The sequence below is a fragment of the Talpa occidentalis genome, unplaced genomic scaffold (assembly GCF_014898055.3).
Source record: "Talpa occidentalis isolate TD23 unplaced genomic scaffold, MPIMG_talOcc4v2.1 talOcc4.8, whole genome shotgun sequence".
NCBI lineage: Eukaryota > Metazoa > Chordata > Mammalia > Eulipotyphla > Talpidae > Talpa > Talpa occidentalis.
Window position 1 is genome coordinate 104825002 of NW_023605194.1, and position 27846 is coordinate 104852847.

Sequence of the window (27846 nt, forward strand, 5' to 3'; positions counted from 1 at the left end):
AAGCCTTTGACTGTCCCTGGCATGGCCCCCTCCCTCCCAACCTCCCTCCCAAGCTCCTGCTCCATCTGGACAGTCATTTCTCTGAAACATTTCTCAACCTGCCATTGAAACCCATTTCTGGCCACCAGGCTGGCCTCCCTCTATTTTCCTCATACTTGCTTGGCTCTGCCTCCTGCCAGCACAGCCTCCCCAGCCTGTTGTCTCTCACAGTGTTTTGAACATCCTTCTCCTCTTGGCCAGGGCAGGAAATCAGACCCTCCAAGAATGCTTCCGCCTTAATCTCCTCCCCAGCAGAGCTTCATTTCACTTTCTGTTAGGAAGCCAATGTTTTAACTTCCTGTTTAACCACTACCTGTTTTTCTTTCTTTCTTTTTTTTTTTTTTAAGATTTATTTTTATACAAGAACCTGGGTACAGGCTAGATGCGCGGGAGGGTGAGAGGATTCACTGGAGACAGAGTGAAGAGCAGAACAGGCAGACTGATGAAATGCACTGCTGAGGGGAGCAGCGGGCGAGACAGGAAAGGTCTGCTGCGCCATGTGGGACTCTCACTGGCTGGCCGGGATCAAACCTGCGTTGCAGAGGCTGTGGACAGCTTCACAGTGCGGTGCTCAACCACCTGCACCACCAGGGAGGCCCTACCTGTTTTTCAATATTCTGCTTCAGAATTAACCCAACGAGGAGTCCTTCCTGACAACCTAGGTATCAGGCACACTGGTTACTCTGAAAAGGGTTTTGCACAGTAGTTGAGTAATTGATATGTATTTGTGCCCATTATCTTAAATTTTATTTTTCTGAAATAAAAGCAACACGGGGAACATCCACTGTGTCTGTGGAGCCAGGTTAGGCTCCTAGCCAGGACATAATCCCTAGGCCCTGGGGTATGAATCAAGCTCCTCAGTATGGGGAAGTCTGGAGGGTGGCTGTGGATTGCGGGGGATCGTAGATTTTGAGGAACTCATGAGACACACGGCAGGGCTTCAAGCCAGACTTTTGCTGGAGTCTAGGACCTTTCCTCAGGAGGAGGAAAGGTTGTCTTGGGGTTTAGACACCAAAGTCCCTCAACTAGGGACAAAGGAACCGTCTGTAACACTGTATGTGTGGTTAAATATTAGTATCTCTCAGTAATAGCTGGTTTTCCTCTTTTCAGACAAGGGAAAGTGACTACTTCCCCTTGAGTGGACTCACTGATTAGTTCTCGCAATGTGCTGTGAGTAAAAATGACAAGCTAGGTGCCACGGTGGGGTGGGGCCATCACCAGTGAGCTGAGTGCCCCAAGTACCTGGAATGGAAAACAGAGACCTCTTGGGGGGGAGGGAGGGGAGTGGCTATGTCACTAGAGCTGAGTGACCTGGATTGCCTAGTTGCACCAGAGGACTTTTGCCCTGGAGTATTATCTGAGCCTGTTTGAGGATCCATTTGTTACTGCAGCATAATCTAAGTTAGCCCAACTAACTAATGCAAAATCAACTCTGGATTTGGACAAATTTTTTTTAAAGATTTATTTATTTATGCATTCAAGAACTGGGATACAGGCCAGAGGTGTGGGGGTTGAGAGGATTCACCAGAGACAAAGTAGGAAACAGAACAGGCAGATTGACTGAAATACACTGCTGAGGGGAACAGCGGGTGAGTCAGGAGAGGTCTGCTGCGCCATGTGGGTAGCTCCCTGGTTGGGGATCGAACTCATGTTGCAGTGGCTGCAGAGAGCTCCACAGGTTGTGTCTTAACCCCTTGCACCACCAGGGAAGCCCTTGGGCAAATTTTTAATGATTTAAAAAAAAATAATAATTTAAGAGGTAATGCAAACTTGTGGTTGGTGACTCTTCTGTAGCACTGTGTGGATCGAGAACACAGGACAGATTTGGGAACCTGGCCTCACCCGGCACTGCTTGCTTTATTTGCTTTAGGAATTGCTTTAAATATTGAATGGTCATTTTTCACTCCAGTGTACCTAACCCTGAGGTCAGGGCTTGGTCAAAATCTTAATCATTTTAAGATTTTATATAAGTTTTACAGCTACAGTGCATGAAAAAACAATCAATTAAGCAGATAAAATGACACTGGGTAAAGTTTTTTATTTCAGTTTCAAAAGTAAGTTTCCTTTATAAATATTATATACTTTCTACATACATAAATATGTCTATTTTACTGACACCTCTGTATTCCAGGAGCAGCAGTAAATTGTGCAAATGTCTGGGTCACACAGAAATAATTATTTTGAAATGTTAATTTGAGTTTGCAAAAATATTATAGTATACATATATTCTCCCAAAGTTGTATTTTAAAGGTGACTTTTATAATACTTGTCCAGTATTTTGATTAATTGTAATTAGACTGCCTTGCATTTTGTATGTTGACTATACAAGTATTTAAAGACATTCTTATGTATGTTAACTCTAGCTCAAGTAATTACTACATACCTCATTTTATAGGATTTTTATTAGCAAATGCTTAGCGAACATTTCACTTGGCCTTTGCCTTTTAAATTATGCACTTTAATAGCATGATGTAAATTTTACTAGGACTTTCAGCATTTGTATTTAACCTATTTACGTTTCCCCATTGTTAAATAAAATATACTTTCCCTTAAGATTTAATTAAAACTGGGGGGAAAATGGGGTCATAGTAATGCATGCTTGTAATAAACAACACAAAAAAGATACAAAAAAGGCCAATCACTCACAGTCTCCCCCCACCTGGTGGTGCATCACCTCCCCTCCCCCTACAGAGTTAGGGTTCATACTGTATATAAACTTTGCATCCTACTTTCATTGCTGATGTCATTCTCCTACAATTTTTAGTGATGTCATAGGATTCCCCCACCTGTACTTTCTATCATTTAAACATGCCTGTTGCAGGACATTTACTTCTCACTCACCATTGCTCCACACTCTGTCCTGAATATGCTGGTCCATCATCTGCCGGCAGAACAGAGACCCTGCCTCAAGGACACCCACGCCCTGCACCCTGCACCCTGGAACTGGTGAGGATGTGACCGCGCATAGCAAACAGGGCTCTGCTAGCTAGGAAGCTTGAGACGCTGAGATAATCCAGGTGGACCCAATCTCATCAGGTGAACCTCAAAACAAGAAAAATGCTCCAGTAGTGGGCAGATCAGAAGATGCCCTATCGTCAGCTCTGAAGATGGAGGAAGGGAACCAGGCGCTGGAGCAGGGTGACCTCCAGAAAGTGGAGAATCAAGGAAGTGGATTCTCCCTGGAGCTTGCATGAAGGGCCACAGCCTTGCCAACACCTTGATGTTGGCCCAGGGAGACTGCTCTTGTCCTTCTGACCCACAAAACTGTGAGATAATAAATGTGTGCTGTGTTAAGCCAATAAATTTATGGGAATTTTTTATGGCAGCAACAGAAAACTAACGCCTGATTGTTGTGCATACGTTTACTGTTTTCCTTAGTGGTCCAGTCCTAGGAGAGTTTTCAAGGGGCTTAATCTACATTGCCGGCCAATCTCATTACCAATGAGTGGAAGTGCCTGCCTCGCTTGTCCCCACCCATCCTAGACTTAACTTCCTACACACTCGTCTTTCACGTGCTTTAAGTTGATGATCGTCATGGTATCAAATACCAGTAGCAGCCAGTGGAGGGTTTACCAGGTGCCAGGCACTAAACACACACTCATTTAATCTTCACAAGTCCATGAGTCGTGTTACAACTATTACCGCCATTTTACAGAGGAAGAAACCGAGGCTTGAGGAAATTGAGAATATAAACTTAGACCCGGGAAGCACAGCCCCAAAGGGTATGCTCTTTACCAAGTGCACCATTCAAGCCAAAGCTCCTGGAAGGCAGGACTGGTCTGCATTTCTCCTTGACTAAGGAAGTGATTCTCAGCTTCCGCCCAGTATTAGCATAATCCTGTGTGAAGAGCTCCTGACTTGGACATCTGTGGTAAATAACCTCTAAAGTGAAAGCTCAGTGACCTAGGTGACCTTAAGGGGGCGCCCTCTGCCCACTTTCCCCGGCCTCCCCTCTTTCTTGCCCAGGGGCCCCAAAGCAACAGTTGTCTCTTGCCTGAAGGCCAATGTACTGGCTCTTTCCTGTCTGGTGCTTTCCTGTCATTCAAGTTTTTCCTCAGATGTACTTCCTCGGACTTTCTCTGACCGCCCCAAAGTGCCCGCCATCATCTCCCCACACGTATCACATTGCCATCAACATGCACACGGATGTCCACAGTCCCCTTAACTCTGCTTGTGTCTCCCTTGTCCCTCTCTCTGCAATGTGTCAGGGCAGCATGGCCTGGGGAACAGGGCCAGCCCCAGGAGGCGGCACCCATTTTAAAATGAATAAAACCTCCCTTCACTGATTTCAGACTTAGAGCTAAAGATATGAGGCAAAAGTGAAGATATTTTTCTTACTTTTGTATATAGCAGAATAAAAACTTAGCCCTTTGCACTCTGCTGTCCCCTCTCAGGGGACATCGGAATTCTAGCATATCACTCGGATGTCTCCTCTCCGGGGACATTGCAATTTATTAGTGATTACGGGGAATTGAGGTTATTTCAACGCAACTTTTTGAGACATGCATGTTTCCCTGAAGTTTTATCTTGAAATGGCACAAGAAATTAAATCAAAATATCGTAAAATGGTTCGGAGTGCAAAGGGTTAGATTTCTACCTGGGAATTGAAGAATGAAAGCAGGAAAATTAGATTAACAATCGTACTGAGCAGAAGGTACATCCAATGCTACACTCTCTCCAGTGGGAAAGTTTTGGACACTGAAAATATTTTAGGGCTTTTTTTAATCAACCTAAATTATGTTTTGTGGCAAAACAGACAAAGCACAGAAGTTACCATTTGAACTGTCCTTAAGTGCAGGATTCAGTGGCATAAGGCCCCCTCACTCAGATACAATCATCCGTCTTCTGCTTCATACAGAAACTCTTCATGCTTTAAATACTGACTCCCCACGCCTGGTGAGCCCCATACTTTTGTCCCTCTGAATATGACAACTCAAGGGGTCTCATAAAGTGGAATCACACAGTATGTCTTTCTGTGACTGGCTCATTTCACTTAGCAAGTTTTCCCGGCATCCAAGCAGTTGTGTGCATTAGAACTTCCTTCCTTCCTAAGGCCGAATATTATCCCATGTGTCAATACACACGTGCTTATCACTCGTCTGTCCATGAACACCTGGATGCAGATTCTATTCTAAATGCTGCTGCCATGGACATGGTCATGCAAAAATTATTTGTGTCCCTACTTTTAATTTTTGGGGGGGACTATATACCTAGGACCTAAGTTATTTTTTAACATTCCTCAATATTGGAGGATGGGGGTCACTTTGCTCAAATCAAGATTCTAACTTGGGGCCTCCCCCAGTGGCGCAGCGGTTGAGCGCTGGGTTGCGAAGCTGCCTGCGGCCTCTGCGGCGCCGGTTCGATCCCCGACTGCTCCCCGGCCACCGGAGGAGGGTCCCACATGGCGCGCAGACCTCTCCTGCCGCCCGCTGCTCCCCTCAGCAGTGTACTTCGGTCCTTCTGCCTGCTCTGCTCCCCGCTCTGGCTCTGGTGAATTCTCTCACCCTCCCGTGCTTCTGACTGTACCCAGTGCTTGTATAAACAAACAAACAAATAAATAAATAAAACATGCCTCTATAAAAAAAAAATATTAAAAAAAAAAAGATTCTAACTTGGCATTATGAGAAGTTTCCAGAAAATGTGCATGTTTGGAGATGCTCAAGGCAGAAAGGAACTACTGGATTTATAACACACTTGCCCTCCTGGTCCCAGGCCCCTGTGCAAAGAGAAATAAACTCAACGCAAGCAAACCCAGATGCCACTTCATAATCTCCCTCCTGAACTGCCAATAAATAGTAACCAAAATGTGAAAAAGCAAACGTTTTTATTAGAAGTGAAAAAAATGTTTCCAAGTTTACACATGCAAACACATCATCCCACCAGCACAGGGGTTTCTAAATCCAGTGGCAAAGCAGATACAAACCCAGCTGGCAAACACACACCTCTCCTGCCCCCACTGAGCAGCTGTGTTTGGAGTAAGCTGCTCACCCAGCAGGAAATCAAACACGTACCAGAAGGTCTAGTGACTGGCTTGACAGAGCAACAGGCCTTACTACAAGTGGACAGGCAGGAGGCGCTGCCTCCACTCCCGGCAGCCGTGCCCACCGGGGCTAGAAGTCTCGACCTCGAGCAGGATCCACCTAGCCAGGTGACCAGGCTCAGCTGCTGTCCCAGTGAACACTCAGCACATCAGCAAACACCCTGGCGACCCGAGCCAGAACCTCTACGCCATCACCTGACAGACTTCACTTTCTGCAAGGTCTGGGGCTTCGCTCAGGGAGGCGAGAACCACCGCTGCTGCTTCTTTCCTTCCTTACCTTCTTAGTGGTCTCCTTTGCTTTGATTTAAAGCATGTGGCATGGGGCTTCCCTGGTGGCGCAGGGGGTTAAGACACAACCCGTGAAGCTGTCCGCAGCCTCTGCAGCACAAGTTCGATCCCTGTGCCAGAGGTCTGGCACAGCAGACCTCTTCTGTCTCGCCCGCTGCTCCCCTCAGCAGTGTATATTTCAGTCAGTCTGCCTGTTCTGCTCCCCACTATGATCTGGTGAATCCTCTCACCCCCAACACCTCTGCCCTGTACCCCAGCTCTTGTATGCATAAATAAATAAATCTTTTTAAAAAAAAAAAAAAGCATTTGGTGTGTCTGACACACGTCTTGCCTGATGAAGTCTCAGCATAGGGAAGCTTCATTTCCAGCACTGTTGTGGAGGGTTGGAGCAAAAAAATATCGCACCTAGCTTTTGTAAAAAAGATTTATTTCCATATAAAAGTGCCAAAATATCCCCCAATGTCATCTATCTCAACAATCAGTTTACGCTAGTCATCAAATCACAAGCCTCTTTATTCACATTGTTTAAAAATTGAACTCTTTTCACACGTTCCCACAGTAGCTGGAGTCTCTGGACAGCGGGAAGCCGGCGCCCCTGCTGGCCGGGCTAGTCCATATGTCCAGGTCCATGTAGGCACGAAACGGGTTGAAGCCCGGGTAGTACTCCTTGCACATCACCGCCTGGCTCTCCATGTGCGTTGAGTGTTCGGCGCTGGGGCTGACAGGGCAGCAGTTCTCATAGACGTCACTTTGGGGCGCCCAGATGGAACCAAAAAGTCCAGACATTGGAGACAAGCTCCGGGTGCTCGTGAGGTAGGGCTGCAGGGCAAAGGAGGGGGGAGAGAGGCGTTAAAAACCCAGCAGCCTTCAAAAATTCATGTCAGGGTTGAATATATCCCAGTCGATATCACCGTGGGATGGACAGCCTATTCTCACCCCTCTAGGTGGCTTTAACTCTCTCTCTTTTTTTTTTTTTAAAGTATGATGTGAAATCCTCATCTAACTGGATAATTTTATTTTCAACCCCAGGAAGGACCCTCCGGTCAAATGCCCTATGTGTAAACAACAGCTGAGTGGGTGTCAGAGCAGCAGGCCTGGCTTTTAAACACAGAGAGGGGCTCCCCCTCACAGTCAGGGGGCCCTCGGACCCTCGCTGGCCACCCACTGGCCTTACCAGGACTTTCATTTCATCTCTTGTTTAAAGCTCCGAGGGCTTCCTGGCCCCCAGTCAATTTTATCTAGTGGTGCTCACTCCCTGGTGCAATGGCCAAGTCCCTCCTCTGTGGTGACCACATGGTCAATGGCCACAAGCCCGCCCGTCCAGTGACGAGTCACGCTGCTCCTGAGGGGCAGTCTGGCGTCTGTGATCTAAAGGAAACAAGCTGGGCTTTGGCTGATCTGAACCCAACTCCACAGCTACCGAGACCAGGTTTAAAGAAGCCTCAGGAAGAACTCGGGGTGCCCAGGAGGTGGGGCCAGCACTGACCGGAGAGCTGATGAGACCGGCGTGTCCCCAGGCGGTCGGCAGGCTGGTAGGGGTGCTCCAGGCGTGCTCCGCGAAGTCTGTCTGAACTTCAGCTGGACAGGGGAAGCCATGGGGGTAATTCATGTTTTCTAGGAATGGAGATATCAACACAGGTCAACATTTTTATGGCGAGAAATGAACCCTCACTCTTGAGCCAAACAGTTCTTACAGCCTTCCTCTCCACTGACAAGCTAAAGACAGACGTAAAACATGTATTCAGTGCGGCCGGGGAGGGCTGTTCCACTGTCATTCTCGAAGTTAAAGCTGCTTATCGAAAATACCACAACTGGGAAGACCTCAGGGAGGTGTTTCTTTGGGCCTGATTTTCTGTGTTTGATCACTGAATGGGAAGCTTTCCAACAGAGAGAATACACTAATGCACTCCTGTAGCAGTAAATACTATTTTTATTTGAATACTGTCAAGATTCTTATCAGCCCTTAGTTTTCTTTTATGACGTGTCATGCCAACCTCAGCCAGCTGCACACATACCAGAAGGGCTGACACGAGAAAGCACTTGTGTTTAGATAAGATAGTAAACAGGCTCCCAGCCCAGGAAGGAAGTTACCACAGCACCCCCGCGTGGTTAGCAGGCAGCAATGCATGTGTCAAAATCCAAGTAAGTGCAAACCTAACAGGCAGCTCAGCCCTCCCCTGGAAAGGCAGCTCTAGCGTGAGAAATCACGGTCAGGCTACAGGGTATGGTATCATCACTTCCAGCTCATCAGGGCAACCTCACATCTGTCATTACCGATGCTTAAGTCCATGTATCTGCAATTTTCCACAATTTTCCCTCCAAACAGAAGAGTCAGGATATGCTAAGGAAATAGTACCTAAATGCTGCTATTTCACCTAAGACTTGTTTTATTGAAAAGAAGAGCCAACAACTAAAGCCCCAGCCTCCCAATGGATAATCCGCAATGTGAGATCCACGTTAAGTCTCAACGACTCAGTTCTACCTAACTTGAAGGACTAAATAGTTCAGGTTTTTGATTCAAGCCCACAGACACCCAGCTTCTTGAGGCCACACTAGGTTACATAGGGTGGGTGTGTCCCCTGCGTCCATTCCAAGGCACCCGGCAGCCACAGGTAGGTCACTTCAAGGTTGCTGCTGTTGAAGCGCACCTTTTTCTGCAGTTAGTGCCTTTCAGGCCCACGCTGCTTGATCTGGCTCTCTGAGAAGCAAAGAAAGGCACTGGAGTGAAGGAAAGGTGTTGTACTTTACCTTCTGGAAAGGTGTTGTACTCGTTCATGTCCAGTGGGCAGTACACATTGGGGAACTGGCCTTCGCAAGTTGTATTCCAATCAACGAAACTGCTATGAAACAAACAGAGTTTCAGAAACGGTGTCAATAGATCAAGTAAAGAGGAAAATGATTTTTACTGCCCAGAATCCTAATCATGGCTAATTCCTCAACTTTGGAAAATACAAGATGTGCTCTCTCCAGTATCAGGAACTTGATAACCCACGCTCATCACCAACGATGTCCAGGCCGGGTGGAGGGCCAGGACAAGGAGCGCGCTTCCTTTGCAGCCCCGTCGAGAAGTCTAACGGGAGGCTGACTCCAGGGCTGTGGTACTGCAGGTGCTGGGGAAGGACGCCCAGACCACCCTGGTGTGCCCAGCACACGCCTGAAGGACACACCATGTTCCGCCATCGAGCTGAGCCGGCATCCGCCTCGGGTACATCCCTGGCGGGATGTACTAATTGCTAATGTTGCTAATATCCAATAGCAATTTTAAGAAATGGTCATCATGCAACAAATTTCCAATACTCTATGTGGTCTCCTACAACTTTATTGTGTTTCAGATTAGTGCCAGGGAAATGAAAATCACTGCTTGGTGAGTGATTTTGGTGAGAATTGTGAGTGTGTGAGAATTGTGCTTGGTGAATTGTGAGATGTTTTTCAACTTTGCCTTACTCATCGCTCACCTCTTCAGTGTAAAAGGGAAAGCTGTGACGTGGTCACCAGCAAAGTGACCTTTATAGCCTTTTACGCTCCTCTCAAAGTCTGCTTTGCTATTTTCAGAGAGATCACAGCACAACTCCAGCGGGGAGATGGGAACACCCGGATGAGGGAGACAGCCGGAAAGGAAGGCTGGCCCTGGTTTATTGCAAGGACCGAAACCCCCCAGGACACAAAGCCCTGGGCCCTCGTGCTGAGCAGGACCGGGGCGGGAGGGGCCGTACCTGCTGTGGACTGGGGCAGGGCCCTGCACCACGCTGGGCATACTGGTGTCCAGGGTGCCATTGAAGCTGCTTGTCACACACATGGGCTGGGTGGGCCACAGCTCTCCCGGCGGGTACAGGCCTAGGGGAGGGAACAAGGCTCGTGGTCCGGCTCGCCCTTTTCCTCCCGCAGGACGCAGCTCCACATCGCTGCCCTCCTCCCAGGAAACAGTCCCATGTCACCCACACAAGCCAACTCCTTGACACCCATCCGGGATGTCAAGAGGAAGTGCAGCCTATCATCTGCCTTAGCCTTGGAGGGGAGCAAGTGGGTGAAAGAGTCAGCAAGAGAGGCAGCATCAGGGGTCTACGTGCTGCTGCAACACAGTGATTTTAAATGGGTGTGGAAGGCCTCCTGGAGAGAGTATGATCAGAGGCAGAGGTGAATGAGGTGGGGGTGTACCCCAAGTGGGGTGGGGTACACAGGGTGTGCTCAGCACTGGGGACAGCTATCACGGCACAGGCCAGGGAGCCAGAGGGCGCCCAATGAGACCAGACCAGCAAGGACACTGGTGTGGGGCCTAATAATTAGAGCCTGAGGGGCCAGAGCGCTGGCTGGGATCCAGACAGGACTGAGCCTGTGAGCCCCTTTAAGGGCAGGCCTTTACTGGAGCAGAGAGGAAGCTGCTAGAAGATTTGGAGCAGACTAAGTGCAGCAGGTTTCCTCAGCATTGCCCCACTCCCAGGATGCTGCTTCCCTCAGCAGGCGGCCTGCAAGAGCTCAGCCCCTGGTCTTAGGGCTGGTGACAGAGATGCTTACTCACAAACCCCCCAGGGTACAGGTTTCTGTGACAGGGCAATAGGGGAGGAAGAAGAGAGATCAGGGCGAGCGGAAGCAGATAAAGACTTCAGAGCCCCGCCATGGACTGCCTCTGCTTTTCTTGCACTTCAGGCTGGAAAGGCGAGCTACAGACAGAAGCGCCGATGTCAAGCTGTAAGGGTCTCTGACACAAATGCCCCAGCACGGCCCTGCCCACCCAGCCTGCCCGTGTCCTCAGGCTCCCACCAGTGGTGCAAGGCCCAACACCTGGCGGTGGCACATGGCTGTGGCTGCAAGGAGGAAATTGTCTCACCTTTTTCTTCTTCAGGCCCTGCAGGGGCAGGAAGGCTGGGACAGGGCGGTTCCACATATTGTGGGAGATTATTCCTGTCTCTGGGGAGAAGCCAGAAAATGAGAAAATGTTGATTATTTTTTTTCTATTCAAGGAAATACTGAGATAGTATAACCAGGTCTGTTTGAGTTTTTACATAAATTCTTCCCCAGGAAACAAAGAGAGGACATAATGGTATACAGCCAGAGGGGCCGAGGAATAGTACGTTCCCAACAGGCAGCAGTCTTATTTTGATAAATGACAACAAAACTCTAACTATGGTGACTAGAGAAATCTGCAGTTTCAAACCTGCCCACCAGCCAGCCAGTCACCATCCTTACACCCTCCTTTACTTCCTACTACTAACAAAAGTAGCTCTGCAGAGCTGTCCCTGACCCCCAGCCGAGCTCCCTCCCACAGAATCCTTGCCTTCCCCTTAATGACACCTCCTGCCGGCTCACCACTCCACGTGGCTGGAACCTAAGGAACTGCAATTCAGTCTGAACTCTGAAGGCCTCTCCTCCACCTCGCAGGCCCTCTCCTGTCATTCAGGAAAACTGGCTCATTTATTCTGTCCATGGCAAAAGAGTGGGCACCTTCTGGATTCCTACCCAAGTCCCTAAATCACCAATGTTCAGTTGAAGTTTCAGCAAAGGCTGGATGATCCTATCCTTTCAAAAACGTGTTTCTTCTTCCTACTTTCAGGAACATTTCCAAGGTGGCTCTGTCACTGAAAGGACCAGCGACGCCAGACACATCCTCACATGAACTGTGTCCCCTTAGAAGGGTCACTGGTCCAGAATCATTAGGGAAATCAGATTCTACTTCCTCAAGTCCTGAAAAAGCTATCCTAGTTTAACCTGCAAACCAGCACAGGGGTAGAAAAAGCAGGACGCAGCGGGCTGAAAAAGCTGCAGAGCTCACACTTGCACACTTACGTGGGGATGCAGATGTCGTGAGGGAGGCTTAAGGGAATGGGGGTTTCCACAGGAAAGTTGCTCTGTGAGATGCTGTCTCCTGAATATAAACATAACAAAGGACAAGTTAACTCAGAGGAGAAATTCAAGGGTATGATGTATTAAAATGCATATGACTAATAGCATTAGCTCCGAATCAGTGCTCTATTTTTTACTTTAAAGTGATATCCATAGATTCAGTAATTTCATTTTTGGAAGGTCCATTTTATCTTTTCATTGAAAACTAAGCATTTAGGGCCTCCCTGGTGGCACAAGGGGTTAAGCACCGCACTATGAAGCAATCTGCAACCTCTGCAGCACGAGTTCAATCCCAGCTGGCCAGGGAGCTACCCACATGACACAGCAGACCTCTCCTGTCTCGCCTGCTGCTCCCCTCAGCAATGTATTTCAGTCTGTGTACCTGTTCTGTTCCCCACTCTGCCTCTGGTGAATCCTCTCACCCCCCCCCCACATCTCTGGCTTGTACCCCAGCTCTTGTATGCATAAATAAAATATTTTAAAAAAAAAAAAAGAAAACTAAGCATTTAAATTTATGATTTTGGGATGGAAAATGTTTTAATTATAGGGAAAAGCTTGAAACCATTAATATAATGTAATTTTTAATAGGGATTTTTTGCACAAAAGAAATTTAGCTATCTACATGTCCCCTATCCTCAATTCATAACACACACACACAGACGCACACTGACCACTGTAGGAAACCCTTAAAAAATAAGCTTAAAGGGGCCTTCCCGGTGGCGCAGCAGTTGAGCGCTGGGCTGCGAAGCTGCCCACAGCCTCTGCAGTTCTGGTTCGATCCCCGGCCACCGGCGAGGGTACCACATGGCGCGCAGACCTCTCCTGCCGCCTGCTGCTCCCCTCAGCAGTGTACCTTGGTCCTTCTGCCTGTTCTGCTCCCCGCTCTGGCTCTGGTGAATTCTCTCACCCTCCCATGCTTCTGACTGTACCCAGTGCTTGTATAAATAAACAAATAAATCTTAAAAAAAAGTTTAAAGAAGAAAAATATAAATCATCTGTGATTATACTACCATTATCAGCATTTAGGTATTGTATATTTCCTCATAATCTCTTTTATGTGTATACAGATGTGTAAGATCGGGACCAGATTTTATATATATTTTGACACTTGGATCTTTTACACCATTAATTACATTAGGCATATTTTCCTGCTATCACATAAACTTTAAGCAACCTGGTAACTGTGTGTTAGCCAGAGGACAGCAACACTGTCCCTGTTTTTATCATCCTGCTGTTGGCCTGCCCCCCAAGCCAAAGCTGCACTTCTGGTTTTGTTAAGTATCAATTTTAAAAATAAGGTTAGTAGCATTAGGAAAACTGTCTTCAGTGGTGGATGGAGCTGGGCTTGCAGGAGCCACGGAAACCACTTTCTCTTCCAAGAAAACCACGCCCCATATCCATCAAACCAAAGTCCATGCCCCTCACCTAGGACCCTGCGTTCCCCTGGGGCGGGCTGGCTTGTTTCTTGGGGGGTTGAGAAAATCTTATTTATGCACTAAGCACACCATGCAGGAGCAAACACGTATGCAACGTCTTTCAGGGGTAGTGTTTCACGGGGGTCACCAGATATCTACAAGGACTCTGGGGGTGGGGGTGGATAATGAAAAAAGCCCGAGGGTAAGGTAAGTGAAAAAGCATCAGGCTTTTCTGCCCTCCCGCCATCAGGACTGATGACGGAACCCTGCGGTCCTGAATGCATGCCTGATGGCGGGCGCCTGGAGTAGGTGTGGGCATAGGTAGGTGGGCTTCACCTGGGCTAAGACCGCCTATAAGGGCGGTGTCACGGGGACGCCAGCAGAAGCAGAGAGCAGAGGAGCAGAAGAGAACAAGAGAGTGAAAGGAGCAGAGAAGAAAAGGCCACGAGAGAACACCCGAGAGCCCAGAAAGAGAGGTTTGCCCCCGGCACCTCTGCCTGCCGTGCACCTGGTAAATCCTAATAAAGCCTGCAAAAGCCACTGAGGACTCCAGGACTCTCTCCTCCTTTACTGTCTGCTCGGGTCATAGAGGAGGTGCACTGTGCCCATTCCTGCCGCTGCACCCAGAAACACTGATCACAGGTGGGGGCACTGTCTAGTTTTATGGCTACTAAACCCAGACCCTCGTTGCAGTATCACGGCTGGGAGGAGACCAGGGGACCACGAGAGGCTACTGAAGGAATGCTCTGCCTCTCGTCACATGAGCAGGAGACAGGGCTCCGGACACTGGTGGGGAGAGAGCTGGGCTCAACAAGGAGACGCAGCTCATCCAGGTGGCTGCTGAGCAAACCCGGTGTCTAAACGGCCAGCCCCTCTTGACAGGTCCTCACAGGTCAGATGGTCCAGGGACACCGGCCCCTGCCCTGCCGCCACCTCAGTGGGGCTCAACCTGCCTGACAAACGCACAGGGTCACTAGTGGGAATTTCTCAGCCTCACTGCCTCGTTATTTTAAGGTTAAAGGTTTATAACGTTGAAAATCACAGTGAAACAGCAGGAATGACATCCTTAGGGAGACATGGAGTTAAAACACAGGGAATGCTACACTGAAAAACGGACCCCTTCACGTAAGTTAAAAACAAAAAACCCTGTATTTCCCTGATGGACATATGAACAAAAAAGGATACGTGCACGTTCGTGACAGCGTGATACACTGCAAGCGATGGCAGTGGAACGGACTTTGAAGTATTAAGGAAAAAAAAAATCCAGGGCCTCCCTGGTGGCGCAGCAGTTGAGCGCTGGGTTGTGAAGCTGCAGCGCTGGTTCGATCCCCGGCCACCAGGCAAGGGTCCCTCATGGCGCGCAGACCTCTCCTGCCGCCCGCTGCTCCCCTCAGCAGTGTACTTCGGTCCTTCTGCCTGCTCTGCTCCCCGCTCTGGCTCTGGTGAATTCTCTCACCCTCCTGCGCTTCTGACTGTACCCAGTGCTTGTATAAATAAATAAATAAATCTTAAAAAAAAAAAAATCCAAGGGCAAATCTGACAAAAATCAGGTGCTATTCGTTATGGGTGATAGAAAGACAGACGCTTCCTTGCCTTTCCTGTTTACTTTCAATTTTGTGAAAATAAGAGGCAGCCATGTTCACAGCAGCTCTACTCTCAAAGCCAAAGGTGGAAGCAAAACAAAAGTTCTTCAATGGAGGAGTGGAGCAACACAATGTGCTGTGTGTGCTGTGTACATCGTGTGTACGTACACACACACACACACACACACACACACACACACACGAATATTATTCAGCCCCTGAAAGGCAGGAAAGCCTGACATGTTACAGCATGGCTGACTTGAACATTATATTGTATAAAATAAGCCAATCACAAAAGGACAAATGTTGCCTGATTCTACTGGATCAGATTCTACAGCAAACCTGAGAGAGAGAGAAAGCAGAAGAGGTTGTGAGGGGCTGGGGGGCAGGGGAGGAGCATGGAGAGCCACTTCTGCCTGGCACAGAGGCTCAGTCTGAGACGTCAAAAGAGTTCTGGCGGTGGATGCGGTGATGGAGGCACAACCAGCTGAATGCACGAAAGCCCCTGAACCACACTTAAAAACAGTTAAAATGGTAAGTTTTGTGTTAGCTGTATACTCTGCCACAACAAACACACGCACACACACAAGTAAAAAGTGAGGAAATAAATGTGGAAGCCAGCTGACCTGTTCCAAAGGCAGACACTAATATTGATGATGATGATGCTGATGACAGAGGAGAGGGGAGAGGAGGCGGGAAGAAAGGAACATGCGTGAAGCCCTGCGCCCTTCCTGCCCCAAGCACACAGAAGGGCCTCGGCGAGGAGCCCAGGCTCTGGACGGACTCACCGGCTGGCAGGCAGCGCTGGGGCCCAGCCACAGGCTTCTTGTCCCCATCGAGGCTGCTGGCACTGCTCCAGCTGCCCCAGCTGCCCCTGCTGGCGCGCACGCTGCCCGAGGAGCTGCCGCAGTCCGAGCTGGAGTCCGAGCAGGCCTTCTCCGCACACGGCTTCCCCGGCTTCTGGTAGAAACGCTCTGCGGGAAGAGAGAGCCGCGCTGACCTACGCGGAGCAGCCAGGGTTCCCAAAGCCATTTTCAAGGTCGATGCCATTTCCAGTGAAAGGAGAGAAGCCACGTGATGAAGGCACCAGGCCCCCCCTCTTGAGAAGAATGAACTGGAATTAATGACAGCACTTTAGGGGGCCTCGTTGGGGGCAGGCGTGTCTACTGCCTGCAGGAGGGACAACTACACCTGTTTTGGGCACAGTCAATACCGATGATTACCTTGACCTGAAAAACAGTTCTGGAACTAACAGCTCTATTCAGAAAATCAAGACTATTCCACTGGACTGCAGATCTGTAGGTAACTTCCCCCTACTAAGACATCATCAAGGGTGCCCAAGTGTCACTGATGCACGTGTGGGAAGAAACTCCAAGACCAAAAAGCAACATGCACATCCAGGGCATGATGTGCAAACATGTGGTCCCTGCAGCTCACGGGCACTGACGCCACACTGAGACTGGGGAAGCAGGTGTGGGCTGGGAAGGTCATGATGCCCCACACTGTACCCCAACTTCAATGGTTCTTTAGCCTCCTCTGGGCCTAGTATTGGGGGCAGCCCCTGATCTCCCACTCCCGGGGACACTTTCCCTCAGTCCTTGGGTGAGGCAGCAGCTGATGCTACAAAAATACCTGGCTCAGGTGTGGGGGTAGCACTATTCTCACCTGGCCATCCCTTTACACCCCCCTTTCACCAAGGGGTCCTGTCTAGAGCAAATGTCCATTATTTCTCTGCAGTCTGCATCAGGGAAATGGAGAATGGCTAGATTTCAGGTGAGGGGAGGTGAGGGTGACTCAAGGCTGTCCAGGCTTGGAGGAATCTTAGCTTTCTGCACCCATCCGGGCAGCTTCCACTGGGCCTGAGTGAACTAAGCTACCCATCAAATAGCAGCTCATGGAGACACCACTTCTCTTACACCGGATCATTCCCTCGAGGACACAAAGACTCCGACAGAAGTGCCGCTCGTGGCTCAACATAGTCACGTACCTGCCTCGCCCTGGGCCGCAGGTGAGCTGCTTCCCAGGCCAGCATCTGCTTTACATGCTTCCCCAGCGTTTTCCTGGATACACCAGCTCCTTACAGCCATGTCACTGCTCGGCTCAGACCTTTCAAATTCACTACATACAAGCTTCAATTCACTCTGTTCAGAAAGCCTGGAAGAGCCCAGAAAATCATTTCCACCTTTTAGCATGAATACGGACATGTCTGCTTTCCATGCAACTTAGCAGAAGCGTGAACAGGAACTTGGGACAACTTGAGATTTCTCTCGAGGGGAGACTACGATGAGGAAGGGAGGGATGGATCAATAAGGCTGTCGCCATTTTAGAGCTGGAACTAACTCGGAGACCATTGAATCACTTGACTTCTTGCAGCTCTAAGGACAAACCTTCTGCAGGACTGGGCCCAGGGTTCCATGAAGGGTGACTGTTCTCCCCAGGAGTCCAGGGGGTGAGGGTCTGCGCCTGCTCTCCAGGGCTTCCTACAGAAACCGCTGCACAAATGAACGGCCCGGTGTCTCCTAGGTGGAGCGAAGACCCCAGCACGCAGTGTGTAAGCTTTCTCCCCCCAAACCTCCCGCAGATGGCAGCACTGTACAAGGTAAAACTTTAAAAATGGGTCCCCTTGGACATATTTCTAACAAAATTAAAACCATAACCAGAACATGTTAATTTTAAGATTAGACTTTTATCTCAAAATGTAAGCATCTACACTCGCGTGATCTGTATGTGACCTAACAGAAGACTGAAAGGCAACAGCTTGTGGTCAAATCACAGCGGAAGAGACAAGCCCGGCCCGGGGAGCTGTGCAAAGACCCACCTTAAGGCTGGAGCAACGCCTCTTTTCTTGTTTTTCCTACATGTTCGATTTTTATTCCAATTTAAATTCTGTAAATGTCCTTCTTTTTTCTCTTGAAGTTTCTTCTTCCTATAAGGATCTTCTTGCTAGAGAGAAAAAAGAAAACTTTTAGTAAAGGTTTCAATCAATTTAATAGAAATAAAAAAGTCTCTTTTTTTAACTTTTGAACACCAGCTCCACCTGCACTCAGAACATCCCGGCACCAAAACGCCAAAACCTACATTTCTCAGCCCCCAGTTTGTTTTCATTTCCATTGCAACACTACTTCCCTCAAATTCACAAAAGAAAAAAAAAAATTGTTGCCCATAGCCTCCCCGGTGGAGCAGCGGTTGAGCGCTGGGTTGCGAAGCTGCCCACAGCCTCTGCAGCACTGGTTCGATCCCCGGCTGCTCCCCGGCCACCGGTGCAGGGTCCCACATGGCGCGCAGACCTCTCCTGCCGCCCGCTGCTCCCCTCAGCAGTGTACTTCGGTCCTTCTGCCTGCTCTGCTCCCCGCTCTGGCTCTGGTGAATTCTCTCGCCCTCCCGCGCTTCTGACTGTACCCAGTGCATGTATAAATAAATAAATATAAAAAAAATGAAAATAATTAAAAAAAAATTGTTGCCCATAAAATCCTTAAGGAGCTAAAAAAGGGAACCATCTGTGACCAACATGTGGTCCAAACAACAAAGCCCCAGCCCTGGCCCAGGCATTGGGCCCACAAGGACAAATGAAAGAAAAATCAGGTAAAGGTTCACCACGTGAACAATCTGGGCATATGTTCTTATTTGTTTATAGCTAAACATGACAACAGCCAAGTCTCCAGAATGCTCTAGATTACGTCAAGATTTCTGAGTAAAACAGGTAACAATATACTTAAGTGTTTTTAAAATATGCTTCTGAAAAACTTAGCATGCGATACCTATAAATGATACATATAATCTCTACATGCTTATGGGTAATGATTATTGGCATTTGGGCTTTTCCCTCTTTTAAATGTTAGGCGTGGTCTATTAACAGGCCCAAGAGGTGGGAGATTCCCTTACTCTCAAAAAATTTTATTTCCTTAATTTTTAAAAAATATATTTGCACAGGGCCTCCCTGGTGGCGCAGCGGTTGAGCACTGGGCTGCGAAGCTGCCCGCAGCCTCTGCGGCGCTGGTTCAATTCCCGGCCACCAGCGAGGGTCCCACATGGCGCGCAGACCTCTCCTGCTGCTCCCCTCAGCAGTGTACTTCGTCACTCTGCCTGTCCTGCTCTCCGCTCTGGTGAATTCTCTCACCCTCCCGCACTTCTGACTGTACCCAATGATTGTATAAATAAATCTTTAAAAAAATATATATATATATTTGCACAGAAGAACTGGGGTGTAGGCCAGAGGTGCCAGGGAAGAAAGGGTGAGAAGATTCACCAGAGACAGAGTGGGGAGCAGAACAGGCAGATCTACTGAAATACACTGCTGAGGGGAGCAGAGGGAGAGACAGGAGAGGTCTGCTGCGCCATTTGTGGGTTAGTTCTCTGCAGGGATTGAACTCAGGCCACAGCAGTGACAGCACTGAGACTGAACCCCTAGACCACCAGGGAGTCCCGTCTTAAATTTTAAAGTAGCTCAGGTCTTTATTTTATTTTTTAAAAAGATTTATTTATTTATTTATTTATTTATTTATTTATTTATTTATTTATATATACATACAAGCACTGGGTTCAGTCAGAAGCGTGGGAGGGTGAGAGAATTCACCAGAGCCACAGCGGGGAACAGAACAGGCAGACTGACAAAGAAGCACCCTGCTGAGGGGAACAGTGGGCGTGGCAGGAGAGGTCTGTCGCCCCATGTGGGACCCTCGCAGGTGGCCTGGGATTGAACCGGCACTGCAGAGGCTGCGGGCAGCTTCGCAGCCCAGCACTCAACCGCTGTGCCACCAGGGGAGGCCCAGCTCAGGTCTTTAAAGTCACCTAATTCATAATTCTTTCTTCCACCAACCTGCAGGGGGCACAGTCAGTGGGTGGGTGGAGGGAGTGCCCACACTGACACCCTAGATTAAAAACAACAACTCCTCTTCTGAGGGTGTTAGATCTTTTAGGAGGCAAATGTCTCTTCTGTAACCTCACAGAGGCAACCCCTGTTCAGTCCTTAGGGCTGTGGGTCCTTAGGGCTCACATCTCACAAAGAGCAAATACTGGCTCATTTCACTGTCTCTTTAGAAGGTTGGTCTTTTGAAAAGTTGCAAAGGACTTTAATGTCTGACTGCAGGCAAATGGTTTCAATTAGGCCATCATTAAATGCCAGAATGTTACAGATCCACTGAAACACCTCCCTCCCCCCCATTAATTTCTAACGTGAGAAAGTGTAGAATTCTAGCCATACAACAAAGCTACATACACACATGATAACGATCTGGAGTTTGAAAAAATCTGCATAGAACAGAAACAAGACGGAATAATGTGAAAAGAGATTTGTTTTGTATGGAGCTTGCTCCCTCCTGCCTTATGCTTCTATAGTAATCATGAATTCCTTTTCTAAGTAAAAAAAAAAAAAATCTGCTTGAAAGAAAATAAACAGGGCTAGGGTTAAAGTTTCATTTGTGGCTCCCAAATCTGGGCGTCAACCTTCTTTGCCAATAAATCCAGAGGAATGTTCCCCATGTACTATAGTCAGATTTATACAATTTTCTAAACTGCAAAGGCCCTAAGAATGTACAAGAAAAACAAACATTAAGCACTGCACTTGGGAATGTGTTTATTGGGGATGATTTTCTCCAAACGAACAATGAAATGGAAAGTATACTCGCTGGGGAGTGAGTCACAGAAGAAATGGCTGATCGGGGCCCCCAATCTGCACCCAAGGCCCCCCTGGCTGACTTGGAGGCCAGCCTTGCACAGAGCACAGCCTGAGCCCCCCAGTTCCTCGCATACTTCTCCTGACACTAGCCACCCACCGGGGCAGACGTCTGTCCTGACAGGCTCAATGGGCCAGAAGAGGAAGGAAGGGGCTGGTACAGGAACTGGGACTGAGAAGGAGAAATGTCTGAGCTCCAGGGATGGAGACACAAGGCAAGCCTGCCCCCCCAAGCATCTAATGGTGAGACCCAGAGAGGAAAATAACTTGAACAGATTAAGAAAATGGTCACAGCAAGGGCCCAAGATGAGGGGTTGGCGTGGAGTCTGAGATGTGGGACTGGCACCCGTGGGTGGAGGAGAGACGGGTGCCCACAGCAGCACCCTGAGGCTCTGTTCCTCCTGACTCCCCTCTGGCACTGGGGCTGGGGGCTCTCTGGGATTCTGTTGTTTGGGGATCCACTTATATGAGCCAGAAAGGACTCCCTCTCCTGTGGGTTTTAGCTTATAATTTTCAAACTCGTCAAGATCATGCCCTAAAATTGGTTGCTGGTTAAGAACTGGAGAGAAGAGGTATGTGATCAGATCTCTACCACCTTTACCCAGGGGTTAACACATTTCTTTAAGAACAGGTTCTCCTTGGGGCCTCCCCGGTGGCGCAGCGGTTGAGCGCTGGGTTGCAAAGCTGCCCGCAGCCTCTGCAGCACCGGTTCGATCCCCGGCTGCTCCCCGGCCACCGGGTGAGGGTCCCACATGGCGCGCAGACCTCTCCTGCCGCCCGCTGCTCCCCTCAGCAGTGTACTTCGGTCCTTCTGTCTGCTCTGCTCCCCGCTCTGGCTCTGGTGAATTCTCTCACCCTCCCGCGCTTCTGACTGTACCCAGTGCTTATATAAATAAATAAATAAATCTTAAAAAAAAAAAAAAAAAAAAAAAGAACAGGTTCTCCTTGAGAACAAAAGCTATGTGATGTCACTAAAATATATCTTAATGTCTCCTCTGTAACTAGATGCTAAATAAAACTTAATGGGCAAGTCAAACTCATCAGTTACCAGTATGGATGTGAATGCAGGAAAACTCTCCTCTTTGAAAAGTATAATAATCCATGTACAGTTACCTTACGGGTATTGAAATGGTGAGCCCTAAAAATGGGTTTTGTTCCTTTTAAGAGGCAAGAAAAAAAGGAGTACAGACCTCTACTGAAGGCATGTCCTGCTTCTCAGAACATATATCTTCTTTAGATGCTTTGTGAATCTTCTTTTCTGAAGAAGACTTTGTGTCACTCCTTCGCAAACTTTCACAATTGTCTGTTTCATTCTTGATTGGCACTTGCTGGTTATTTCCTTGAATAAATTAAAAGAATTCCATTTCAAGCGAATTATTTCCATTCATGTTCCCTATAGTTAAACAAATCTCTTTCCTATACCAAAAATTTCATTTGATTTAATGAGATTTAGACTCAAGGGTTGTTTTTGACATCCACAATATCATCAAAATTTGTTTTGTTTACAGAAGTTTATTTTGTTTACAGGTAAAAATCCACTTTCATTAAAAGAATTCTGGAGTCGAGGGGTAAAGGGCAGGAGAGGTGCCCTATGGTTCACAGCTGCACTGTTTATAGTAGCCCGAAGGACCACGGGAGAAGGACAAGTAAACAAAACGTGGTCTATGCAGCCTGCGAATATCATTAATTCAGCTTTTAAAAGGAACCATTCTTTGCATGACAATATGAATATTTTTAATGCTACTGAATTGTACACTCAAAAACAAGATGGAAAAAGGAATGAAATCCTGATATCTGCACCAACATGGGATGAACTTTGAAGACATTAAGCTAAGGGAAATCAGCCAGCCAGAGAGAGCCCAGTCTTGTATGATTCCACTTGCTCGAGGGACACAGGATCATTGAATTCAGAGATAAAAAGCGGGGGGGGAGGGGGTCAGCAGTGTGGGAGGTGGGGCACAGGGACTTCACCAATTGGGACAGAGTTCCTGTTCGGGATGGTGGGAGAGTTCTGGGAAAGCGAGATGGTGGTGGCTGTGCAAGTGTGAATGTCACTGGGTTTTATCCCTAAAAATGGAACATTTTACATTATGCATATTTTGCCATAGTTTTTTTCAAAAATTGGGGCGGGAACAGAGGGAAAAGACTTGGGCTCTGCTGGTGATTCAGTCCCTAGTTAGTTGGATCATTAAAGTAAGTCTGTAAGTGCTTTAACCTCAGTTTCCTCATTTATAAAATGAAGATTCCACCTTCTCGGTCCACCCTGCTTGACTGTTAGGATCATGAAACCTGAGGGCCTCTAAGGGCAAAGGGTCCAAATCAGTGAGCTGGTGCAGGCCTGTCCTAGCCTGTGGCAGCTCTGCCGCCCCGAGGACAACTCTGTGGCTGGGCGACAAGCAGAGGTGCTGGAAGAACGCTCACCTGCCAACGCCACTTGTCCATCTTTCTTTCCAGTGACTTCATTTTTTCTTCTACCCCTCACTTGACAATAAAGTCAGAACAACTGCAACCCACAATAACTGGCCTCAGCCTTCTAATTCAGAACTGAAAGTATTTCACTACTTTCTCCTCTTTTTCTTTCACCGAGACTCCCTCGTCTAGGACAGCTCTGCCACCTGAGAGTGCAGGGGACCCAGAGCTCAGCAGGCCCAGGTGGAGCAGAGCTCAGCAGAGGCTCCCAGGGGCCCTGCAGGGGGCTCAGTGGGCCAACCCACGGGATGGACGGCCATCAAACCCCCGCTGATTCTGGAATTCTAAAACTACAAGTTAAACTCACTCAGAGCAAGACACATACTTTTAAAAATGACCCTTGTAAGATAAGCATACCTTTATTTTGTGAACAGGTAATTGCAGAACGACAACTATCAAATGCTGAGGCGGGAGATGTGACATACCCTGCAACTCGCAGTTCAGATCTACACGTTCAGAAAAATGAGGCTCTGTCCCAAACACTGACTTAAGGTCATATTCCCCAAATGTCACAAGATGAATGTGGAATATTAATCTCTTGGCTACACGCATTACTTGCAATAAAATACCACAGGATGTTTTCATCTTTGGCAATATTGGGACAGACTAAGAAGGCTCTGGTATCCAGGGCAGACCTGGTCATTATCAACTGCTTCCTTGAAAAGCTACAAATAACTTTAACAGTAGAGTTTATAAAGAATCGGCATCAAAAGCAATTAAGGAATACCCCAGGACTTTCTGCCCTCCTGGAACAATCCACCATCTCTCTGGATGGTTTAGAAATAGCTTACTTAGAGGGTAGTTTCAAATTCCCTTCAAATCTGTACATTTCTGAACTAAGAGCAGTCCTACGAGAATCACCACTAGCCCGCCTTCAACATGTCAAAATTGAACAGCATTCTAGCTGCAGAGAACACTTTTGAAACTCATTTCCTTCAACAACACACATGGGCTGTGTCCACACAGGAAAATATCCAACACTGTGAATGAGCCAAAGAAGCTGCCAAGAGTCAGGGAAACAGGCCCCAGAACAGAGAAATAAGTCAGAAAGAAAGACACACTTTGGATTCTGGAAGCCCTGAGTATAAAACAGATACAGATATTCTACTCCAAAAATGTGTCATTGCTTTCGTCCTGGAGTCTTTAATTCATGAGAAAATGGAATTCCAGAAGTTTTCTTCAGGCCAAGAATACAGCACTAGAAGTATGAGTCATCAAAGTTTCTTAGGAAGGATCTAAATTTAATATCCAACCCTGAGCCACTCCCAAGAGAAGCCAGACTCAGAAATGCAGCCATGCCTTCTGCAGGGCCAGGAATCAGGACAAACAATAAAATGAGTTCTAATAACAAGTTTCTCATTGGCTCTTCGAGAAATTTTAACATGACCACAGTCAAGGATGTAGAAACACTGAGTGTTGGCTTCAATTTAAAGAGGAACCAACCCATGCTCCCCTGCGCTTAGCACGCTTACCTGCAGGCTCATGCAACTTTTCTTACAGTGGCTCAGTGCTTGAATGGCAAGCACAATAAGCTTGCCAGAATCCTGCTTAAAGTTCTGTTGAATCCAGTCCATTCATCTATTTTGAGCAAACTGCTAGATCTTCAAGTTATTAGTATTTGTAAGTAAATGAGGCTATTTTTCAAATTTCTGCAAATAGTGGTTCGTCCAAAATTCTGGAAGGATCTATTTAATTCAGTGAAAACTTTCACTGAATGCTAATTTCAAGCCTTAGGTTATTATTCAATTGATAGGTTTGTTATCCTTTACATGTTTGTAAGTGGAAAGCAAGGAAAGAATCTGACAATGGTTGCTAACCATTCCTCTTGGTGGCCGCTGGCCGCTGGCCGCTGTCTGTCTTTAGGCATAATCTGAATCTGTTATTTTGATCACACAACTAAAAAAATGATACATAAACAGTGATAAAGAGAGAGACATATTTCAAAAGGTCATTCACATTAAGAGCAAAGCTCCCACTCCTGTCAGATGGTCAAGAAATAGGGAACATGGAACATACACTTGAAAAATGTGGCTGCTCAAGGGCCTCCCTGGTGGTGCAAGGGGTTAAGCACCGCCCTATGAAGCAATACGCAGCCTCTGCAGCACGAGTTCGATCCCCAGCCAGGGAGAAACCCACATGGAACAGTAGACCTCTCTTAACTCGCCTGTTACTCCCCTCAGCAGTATATTTTGGTCAATCTGCCTATTGTTCCCCATTCTGGCTCTGGTGACTCCTCTCACCCCCCACATCTCTGGCCTGCACCCCAGCTCTTATATGCATAAATAAATAAATCTTTTTAAAAAAAATGTAGCTGCCCCACAGTTGCCTGACAGGTCGATGCCAAGAAAAAAGTATGTGAAAACCAGACCACTGAAGAGTCTGTCCACAGACTTCATTTCTAGGGGGAGTTTTAACTGATGATTTACTACAGGAGGAAAAAGAAGATGGGTGAAACACGTTTCCTGTAACTCAGAAATTATTTTGTGCTTCTTGACATGACGATGAGCTTGGAGCCAGACGCAGTGACACACGCCCTGGGATGTTTCCTTCTCACACAGTGAGAGGCCAAGAAAAGGCTCCAGAACAGGAGGAGGTCAGTGACTCTCCAGCCCTCAAGGAGCTGTGGTAAGAAAGCCATGTCAGCACAGTTAGGGAACACCCTCCCCTCTCTACCCAAAGGCAATCTTATCACTAGATTGCGTCCACGGAATATTCAGGAAATTTGGGGAAAATGGCTAGAATGTGGCAAACACACTGACCCCTGTAGGGTCACGCAGGAAGCAACCTGATCAGGACTTCAGTCAGGTTCAGACTGAAGCTGTGTTTTCTTCAAATTCTAGAAAGGATCTGCATGTGGAAAGAGCCTGCTCTTCACACAGGAAATAGCTTTTTAAAATTAAAAAAAAAAAAAGAAAAAAAGAGCTGCTCTAAGTTAGAAGTGAGAAATCTGGAAGGTTCTTATTTATATGATTTTCTGCTTCCTGAGCATTTTTACACATATGGACACCCTGCCAATTTATTAGAATGCTTTCCTTTAAAATTTCATAGAGAAGCCCAGAACTCTTACTGTTATTAAAAAAAAAAAAAAAAAAAAACAACACACGCCCAACCCTACCTGCAAACTCAAAGTATCTTCCCCTAATTTCTCGGTCCTTTCATATTTAAAAAAAAATATCAATTATTTAAAGTGTTTCAAATTGTAGATGGATGGCTGGCAGTTTATTTACTCTTAACCTCTTTGGTATTTTTCTAGAATGGTGCTGTGACCCAAAAGACAGGACAGAAGAATATAAGCAGTGAGTGGATTTCCCTGTCAGGACCCTCCTGCTGACACAGTCATTCTGGACAGAACCCCCCGGGCAAGTGAGGGAGCACCTTTCTCAACAAGGTGGAAGAGCCAAGCTTCCTCAGCTCCCAGTGGGTCTGGTAACAGTCAGCCTGGTGCCACCAAAATGCTGCTGATCCAGCCAAACAGCAGCTCGAAAATGTCCCTGCAGCGAGACTGTTTCCATTCACAACATCATGAACACACCAGGAATCCCCACAGGAAGGAGACACAGGAAGGGTGGGTGTGGCTTCGCTGAAGACTCAGCAAGGCCCACGTCTGTGGGCTCCCAAGCTACGCTGCCTCCTGCTTAAGTGCCCTTCCCAGGCCTGCAGGCCTAGCTGTGGGCATCAAACACCAAGTATTAGCCTGGAAGCTACTGAAGCACAAATTCAAACCCTCTGATGGCTACACTCTGGGTCCACACCTCTACTTCAACCACATGAAGGTACTATGATGTGGCCAAGGTGTGAGGGCCAGGCACGTTTACCCATACATCTGATGGATGCCAGGGACCACCGGAAAGTCCCTCTACAGGGACACGTTTCCAGAAATGGGTATATTTTGTGTAAAGTCAGCCTCTGTCAAATACTGTGCCAGGGCCCAAGTAACATACAAAGCAAGGAGGATCACATTGGAATTATCCCCTAAGTAGACCCCTTCTCGAATGTGTTGCAGGCTGGGGATTAGCAAGTCCTGGGGAACAGAAATGAAACACCTCCAGGCAGGCTAAGCTCAGGCTTCCTTTGAAGATGTGGCTGAGTGCGTCGTGCAGAGGACATGGTCACACACAGGTAAGAGGACACCTGGCAGTGGGTGTTGACCCTGCAGACAAGAGTCCGAGTCCACCCTGCATGCACTGAGACCATGGAAACAACACGAACAGCTTACACACACCAGGGAGGTGGGTGTACCCAGACCAGGGCCTGCCTCTCTTCTAAACTGGGAACGTCTTATTCCGGAACGTGCCAGATTCAGTCTGGGATTTTTTCCTAAATACAAAGAGTTCACTGGAATTAGTCAATCTCTAAGCTTTCTGTATCTTCTCTACAATATCATGGTGTGAAAAATAGGAAGTTATTTATGTTTGGATGTTTCAAGTAAGATCAAAGCTAACTGATTTTTCCATGATGAAGAAGTCTCACAAATATGACTCTTCAACAGTACAGAAATGTGCA

The 27846-nt window shown here is 47.6% G+C and overlaps 1 protein-coding gene across 2 annotated transcripts in view; it reads right to left on the bottom strand.

Annotated features, from left to right (window-relative positions):
• Nucleotides 1-5852: 5852 nt before the first annotated feature.
• Nucleotides 5853-27846, bottom strand: part of TMEM131L (transmembrane 131 like) — a 134010-nt gene continuing 112016 nt past the window's right edge. Inside the window, exons 26-35 of one of the 2 annotated variants that reach the window (XM_037497251.2) lie at nt 22065-22213; nt 18022-18146; nt 17191-17357; nt 15992-16177; nt 12149-12227; nt 11193-11272; nt 10081-10201; nt 9116-9204; nt 7854-7981; nt 5853-7186 (exon numbers count right to left, since the gene is read on the bottom strand). In XM_037497251.2, the coding sequence (XP_037353148.1) occupies nt 6911-7186; nt 7854-7981; nt 9116-9204; nt 10081-10201; nt 11193-11272; nt 12149-12227; nt 15992-16177; nt 17191-17357; nt 18022-18146; nt 22065-22213 (1400 nt within the window). In that variant the 3' untranslated portion in view covers nt 5853-6910. Of the gene's footprint in view, nt 7187-7853; nt 7982-9115; nt 9208-10080; nt 10202-11192; nt 11273-12148; nt 12228-15991; nt 16178-17190; nt 17358-18021; nt 18147-22064; nt 22214-27846 lie in introns of both variants that reach the window. The other variant, XM_037497250.2, reaches the window with a different exon arrangement.